This window comes from Arvicola amphibius, chromosome 4 (assembly GCF_903992535.2).
Source record: "Arvicola amphibius chromosome 4, mArvAmp1.2, whole genome shotgun sequence".
Taxonomy (NCBI): Eukaryota; Metazoa; Chordata; class Mammalia; order Rodentia; family Cricetidae; genus Arvicola; species Arvicola amphibius.
This window is the reverse complement of record NC_052050.1, coordinates 7050603-7057681: the sequence shown is the minus strand read 5'-3', so window position 1 is coordinate 7057681 and position 7079 is coordinate 7050603. Positions and strand designations below refer to the sequence as shown.

The following is a 7079-nucleotide window of genomic DNA, read 5'->3' as shown; positions in this document are numbered from 1 at the left end:
AGAGACTGAGCCCCACCAGCTTGGCCTCCCAGCCCTGGACAGAACACTGTTGCCAAATCCTTGCACAGACCTGGGGCCAATCTTGGCTTCCGCAGTGGGGGAAGAGGAGCTGGTAGTGAAATGGGGCTCCAAGGCCCACTGTGGGCAAGGGCGGGGCTTGGGGTGGGGAAGGAGTCACAGGACTTCACATATGGTGGGGAGGGGTGGGGAGGGAGTCTAATTTTATAACGTCTCTGTTGCTTTTTTTTTGCCATTCTTTTAAATAAAGTCCTACGGGGGTTTTGATGGTTTCTTATGAGTTTTCAGTATGTGCCATGGCCCGTGCCTGGTTCTAAGATTCATACAGCTCCTGGCCCTTTCACTCCCAGCACCCCACCCGTCTCCCTTGGTACAAACCTACCAAACATCTGTGGAATGCATGTTTTCCTCAAGGTGACAAGACTGTCCCTCCCCCATTTTTGTGGCAGTCTCTCAAGGGCCTTCCCGCTGACCTGAACCCCTTCCCACGAACCGCTTGATGTAGGCGGTGACAGAAAGTCTCTCAAGCTAAAGGGACCGTTGCCACTGGAGGTGGCAGCTCAGAGACACCTTCACCTCCAGATGTGAATATTCAAAAGGGAGATTGCTCACGTCGACTGTCAATCCTTGAGCTGACTGTCAATCACTGAGCATTAGTTCGTCTTCCCTGCCCTAATCCATGTCTGGATGGGAACTCTCAGGGAAAAGCTCAGGGGAGGGCATGTGAACCCCAGACTTTTGAGACCGCCCACCGAGTCGCTTCAGGCCTTGGCCTCTCGGAGCATCGGTTTTATTCTGGAACAAGAGCACTGCCTTCCAATCAACTGGGAAAGACATTCCTGAAACCACAGTCATCTTGTCTACTACATTCGCCTGCCTTCCATCCCCAGCCCCAACCAGCCAGACCTGGTCACCCAAGGCCCAGGCTGGCAGTCGCTTCCATGTTTGCCAACCCCCCCCCCCCAAGACCCTGGAGTGCCATTCAGACCAGGCCTTTATTTCTCAAACACAGGCTAACTGGGAGTCCTGATGAGGGTGTGGTAAACGGGCTTGACAATGAGATGGAGATGCAGTGCATTCTCCACCAGGTACTCCGAGTTGCGCCTCTGTAGGTCTGCGTGGACCAGGAAGTCGCCAGCCTCCTCGCTGCTCTGATGGAAGCTGTAGGCGTGGCGGACCAGGAGGCGGCCCTGATGGCGCGCTCCCACCAGCACGGTCTTCTGGAAGCTCACGCCCGCCGCATCTCCACTGCTGCTGGCCGGCGTGACCACCAGCCGTGGTCTTCCGTCCTCGGGGCGTGCAGCGGGCAGCGCAGTGCCCGCTGCGTCCGCGTAGACAGGCCGCAGGCTGACGGGCAGCCAGCGCGGGGAGAAGAGCACGTTCCAGGTGATCCGGCGACCCGCGTCATGGCCGCTGGGACCCAGTTGCGTCTGGAAGCTGGTGCTGCGATCGTCGCGAGCCGGGTTGTTGATGACCCACGGGGCGCCCCAGGCAGGCGCGAGGTAGTTGCGAGGCAGGAAGGCGCTGCCGTTCACGTGGAAGAATTTGGCGTAGTGCAGCGGCGAGGCTGCGTGGAATTGGTAAGCTTGCAGCAGGAGGTCTGCCACTGCTGGGCCGTGGCGCGCCAGCGCGGCCGAGCGCGCCTGCAGCTGGAACAGCTGTGCGGGCGGGATCATGGGGTAGCGGATGGCTCGCAACGCTCGCTCGGCCACTGTGGGGGGCGGCCGCGTGCGACCCAGCCACGCCTCCAGCGCGTGGAACAGCTCCAGCTCATCCTGCAGCACCAGGTCCGATCGCTGCAGGAGCTGCGCCAGCAACTCTGGGCTCACGGCACCCCACTCGGCGCTCCCCGCCACGGCCGAAAGGTTCCAAGCCAGGAACTGCAGGCAGCTCTCACGCAGAGCTTCATCCCCGATGCTCACTGCATAGTGGTACCAGCCCACAGCTGGGCCCGCGCCTCCAGCCAGATGCGTACGCATGTAGTCAGCCACACCTCGCTGCAGGGATGCCACACGGTACTTGGTGGCCAGTCTGTGCAGGGGGATAGCCTGGGCCAGCAAGACGGTCAGCTCACCGCAGTACAAGTACCTGCAAGAGAGTTGAAGAGTGGGCCCTTTGGGATGGCTCAGCAGTCAACAGCACTTGCCCATGGGGACCAGAATTGGGTCTCCAGCATTGGGTGCCTCAAAACCGTCTGTAACTCCAGCCCTCTTCCGGGCTGGAGGAGGGCACCCATTTCCATTTTCACATGGGAGGGGAGAGAGAGAGAGAGAGAGAGAGAGAGAGAGAGAGAGAGAGAGGGAGGGAGGGAGGGAGGGAGGGAGGGAGGGAGGGAGGGAGGGAGGGAGGGAGGGAGGGAGGGAGAGAGAGAGAGAGAGAGAGAGAGAGAGAGAGAGAACGATTTTACGATTTAAAAATAAAAATAGGGGCAAGGCGGTGGTGCTGCATGCCTTTAATCCCAACACTCTGGAGGGAGAGAGGCAGGCAGCTCTCTGAGTTCCAGACCAGCCTGGTCTACAGAGTGAGTTCCAGGACAACCAAGACTACACAGAGAAACCCTGTCTCAAAAAACATTACCATCATCATCAAAAGATAGGAAGATTGTCGGGCAGTGGTGGTGCACGCCTTTAATCCCAGCACTCGGGAGGCAGAGGCAGGTGGATCTCTGTGAGTTCGAGACCAGCCTGGTCTACAAGAGCTAGCTCCAGGACAGGCTCTAAAGCTGCAGAGAAACCCTGTCTCGAAAAACCAAAAAAAAAAAAAAAAAAAAAAAAAAAAAAAAAAAAAAAAAAAAAGATAGGAAGATCAACAGTTCTGGGTCTCGACAAGGCCACCCACTCTACCCCTAGCTGGTTTTCTCAAAACACAGCCTCTTTTGTAATCAGGCGCTAACAGGATGAATGGACCCTGAGGCCTCCTGTCTTTCCCTCTTAAGTTCCCTCCCAGCTTATTCAAACATCTTTTAGCTTCTGGTGTTGTGAAAAACCACATGTATTTAATGAGCATCTCCTAGATGTCTAACTATAAGCTAAAATGAAAACAAGCCGCTGATAACCTCGGAGTCCACAGTCTGGATTTAGGTGCCCATCTGACCTCCTCCTTGTCACTAGACAAGGCAAGTCCTTTAACTTAGGTAAATCTTAAACTTACCTAGGAAAGGGGAGGAGCCCCCCCCCCCCGGAATATTGTCACAGAGAGAGGCCATGAAAAATCCTGCTACAGAGTACACAGCCATCCCAGGCTACTTCCTATGCCTGATGCCCGAATCCCCTTCTCTTTGCAACTGGGTCTTTCTTGCTGTCCAGTTTCCCTTTCCTTATTGGCTGTTTCACTGTCTCTGGCTCTCTTACAGTACTTCCCTTACTCTTCCTGGCAGGCCCACTGGCACACAGCACCCACTAGGCCCTGTGGGAAACCCTTCTCTTGTATCCCTCTTCCTGATGCCTGGAACTTGGAAGTGATATCTGGAATCTGCAGCCACCTTGTCTAAGCCATCAGAATAGGGTTTTACCTCCTTAGACTATTTTTACAAGTCTTTCCCTGTGCAGGAAGCAGAGAAGCAACACAGATCTAGCTAACCCTTTTGCTCCATAGCCCTGTGGTTCCAAAGCCATGTGCAGAGTTAAGAAATGGATGGTTTGGGGCTGGAAAGGTGTCTCAGAGGTTAAGAGCACTGACTGCTCTTCCAGAGGTTCTGAGTTTAATTCCCAGCAACCACATGGTAACTCGCAACCATCTATAATGAGATCTGGTGCCCCTTCTGGCGTCCAAGCATATATGCAGTCAGAACACTGTATATATAATAAATTAATCAATCTTAAAGAAAAGAAATGAGGGTTGGAGAGATGGCTCAGAGGTTAAGAGCACTGACTGCTCTTCTGGAGGTCCCTGAGTTCAATTCCCAGCAACTGCATGGTGGCTCACAACCATCTGTAATGAGATCTTGTGCCCTCTTCTGGCCTGTAGGCATACATGGAGGCTGAACACTGTGTACATAATAAATAAATAAATCTTAATTAAAAAAAGAAAAGAAATGACTGAGCTCAACCCCAAGACTTGAAAGAGACCATCCAACAATCTGTCATAAACTCTCTTGGCTTGGTTTGTAAGTAGCTCAGAAGGGACTCCCAAGAGCAGGAAGTGGTACATAGGCCAAGACAGGGAGGGCAGTGGAAGCAGGGACAAAGGAGCTGAGTGTTGTGTGCCATGCTATGACTTTTTTTTTAGATTTATTTATTTATTATGTATACACCATTTTGCCTTCGTGTATGCCCACACGCCAGAAGAGGGCGCCAGATCTCATTACGGATGGTTGTGAGCCACCATATGGTTGCTGGGAATTGAACTCAGGACCTCTGGAAGAGCAGCCGGTGCTCTTAACCACTGAGCCATCTCTCCAGCCCCCCATGCTATGACTTTTGAAAGTAGATATAATAACCTCTAAGGCCAGACTTCTGTGACCCTGGAGGTGGAGAAGTTGGGGAGCTGTGAACATCCTTCCCCTACATACCTGATGAACTTGTCAAAGACAGCAGCGCAGTCCCGGGGTTCCTGCAGCAGCACCTCACTCTGGTTACTCAGCAGCTCACGGAAAAGCTCACTGTGCATCCCCAGCAACAAGCGGTGGGTGTGGAAGGCTCGGACCTCATCGGTGCCCACAGCCTGTACTCGCAGGACGACGTCACTGGCGTTGCCCTGCTTCAGCAGGTCCTGCAGTCTCTGGAGCAGCATCTGGGAGTGGTTGATGGAGGTGCCTGCTGCCTCCCCACCGACATCGGCTCTCTGAGCTGGAGCAAGAAGAGACATAACATGGCCTCAGCAGCCACCGGGCCTGCAAAGGGACCAACCGGTGACATATGTACCAGCATGTGGAAGAAGGGTCTGAAGCCCGGGGGTGGGGGGAGCTGTGTGCACACACAAAATCCATGAGTATCCAAGAGTTCGTTCTGGTTGGGCATGGTGGCCCCACACAGACTTAGGAGTTAAGGCCTCAGAAGCAAAGTGGGCTCCGGTCAGGAAGAAACCATAGAGCATAAGCTAGACCTTCAGGGGAAGGTGAAGAAAACTCTGGGTCCCCACCTCTCTCACGTCCTCAAAAATGTGTCAGAAGTGGCACACTCTAGTGTCGTGAGCACTTGTCCTGTGGCTGCTATGTGGCAGTGAGTGAGGCAAACCCATTTCTCACGATCTCTCACACTCAGGAAAGCTGAGAGGAGCAGAACAGACATGTAGCAAGTATACAAATGAAAGGGTGAGACAGGAGGATTGCCCTGAGTTCAGGGCCAGCCTAGGCTACATAGAAAGTATCAGATCAAGTGTTACTGCTTAGCAAGGCCCAGTATATAAAGGGGGGGACATCTGGTGGCTCAGCCAGTAATGGTACCAGCTGAAATCATGAATTTGATACTGGGGACCCACGTGGTATAAGGAGATAAATGATTCCTGAAAGTTGTCCTTTGACCTCCACCTGTGTGCAGTGGCACATGAGCATACCCCCCCCACACACACACACACATACGCACAAGGTAAATTAAATAAAATGTGATTAAGGAGGAGGTGGTTCCTGGAGACAGAGAGAGAGCACTCCCTTGATAAAATGATGGAGTACCTGAATTCTATCCCTAGAAGCCAGGTTTTAAAAAAAAGCTGTTTGTGGTTGCACATGCTTGCAATCCCAGGACCGTGGAGGCAGAGACAGGTGGATCCCTGAGGCTCCCTGCTCAGCCAGCTCACCTTCATCAATGAGCCACAGGTCAGTAAGGGATCATCCCAAAATACAAGGTAGATGGGTAGATGGTGCCTGAGGAACCGTACCTTGACCTTTTTGACTTCTACATGCACATTCATCACACACACACACACACACACACACACACACATACACACACACAAATAAAATATAAATAAATTTTGAAAATAACTAAATGCACAAGTGAGCACTCTGAAGCCAGCCAGGGTAAGAATACACAGAGACAAAGGGAGACGCCCCTAGGAACCCTTGGTGGGAGTGGGCTTGCAGGGCTGGGATCAGAGACAGGGCTGGGAAGATCAAAGCTGAGACAGCAGGCATGGGTTTTCTTTCTGTCTTTCTTTCTCTGTTTCTTTCTTTTTCTTTTTAGTTTTTTGAGATGGAGTCTCTCATAGCTCAGGCTAGCCTTCAACTCATTACTAAGGTTGGCCTTTAACTCTTGATCCTCCTCCCCCAACACCCCCATGTGCTGGGATCACAGGGATTGCACCACCACATCCATCTGGCAAGTTGTAAGACAGATAAGGGACCCAAGGAAGTACCGTGGACTGCTGAAGGAATAGGACTGTAGGTAACTGAGGGTTGAAGCTGGCGTCCCCCGTCCAGGGAGGCTATGGGGTCACATGGGGACACAAAATGAGTTCTAGAAAAGACAGCCCCCAGCCAGAGCAGGGCAGGGAGCCTGCTAAGTGAGAAAAGAGGGTGTCTAACAGTTTCGAGAACTGCAGAAGGGCACCGGCAGACAGCTCTTGTGCATGTGAGTGCACACACACGGTGGGCACGTGGCTTATGTGTGGATGGTTGAAAGGAAAGCTCACAAGAGTGACCATCTGTGTGTGGGAGAGGGAGACCCAGCAAGAAAGGGAGCAGCTGCTGGTGAGTTTCCCAGCCCTGCCTCCCCAGCTGTCACACTGAAGGGCCTGAATGCTGATGACGTCCCCATGCGGCCTCTGCCTAAACCCAGCTGCCTGAGACGATGAATAGTGGGTCCTTTTTGTCATTAAGACCCCTGCCTGCTGCCCAGCCCCTCTTTCCCTGGGAGGCAGTCCACCCCTTCTCCCTCCTGAGGACCTGTCCTTGGAGATGTCCGGTCTCTGGGTGTTCTCCGTGGCTGACTGGACCGCGCCACCTCCTGGCCAGCACTATGTAGCTCCTAGTAGAAGTTCTTGCCCCCACCCCTTGCCTTTTTCCTTACCAAGAACCTGACCCCCCTCACAGCCCACTCACCTGCACGAGTGGCCAGTCCTACCAAGGCCAGAGTAGCCCAGAAGCTTCCCCAGGACCCAGGCTTGCAGTGGCCTTTCCTAAGCAT

The 7079-nt window shown here is 53.3% G+C and overlaps 1 protein-coding gene across 1 annotated transcript; it reads right to left on the bottom strand.

The window, feature by feature from the left end:
* Window positions 1-1031: 1031 nt before the first annotated feature.
* On the bottom strand, window positions 1032-7079 carry Btbd17 (BTB domain containing 17). Its single transcript, XM_038324570.1, has 3 exons — window positions 6995-7079; window positions 4529-4805; window positions 1032-2106 (listed from the first exon to the last, which is right to left on the bottom strand). Exons 1-3 carry the CDS (start codon window positions 7077-7079, stop codon window positions 1032-1034), a joined length of 1437 nt encoding a protein of 478 aa, XP_038180498.1.

Excerpts from the sequence above, each read along its gene's own strand:
- Btbd17 (XM_038324570.1), bottom strand. The coding sequence starts at position 7,079 with ATGCTTAGGAAAGGCCACTGCAAGCCTGGGTCCTGGGGAAGCTTCTGG. Across the intron at positions 4,806-6,994 it reads AGGACTGGCCACTCGTGCAG|CTCAGAGAGCCGATGTCGGT; the intron begins GTGAGTGGGCTG and ends TTCTTGCTCCAG. Across the intron at positions 2,107-4,528 it reads GTCTTTGACAAGTTCATCAG|GTACTTGTACTGCGGTGAGC; the intron begins GTATGTAGGGGA and ends ACTCTCTTGCAG.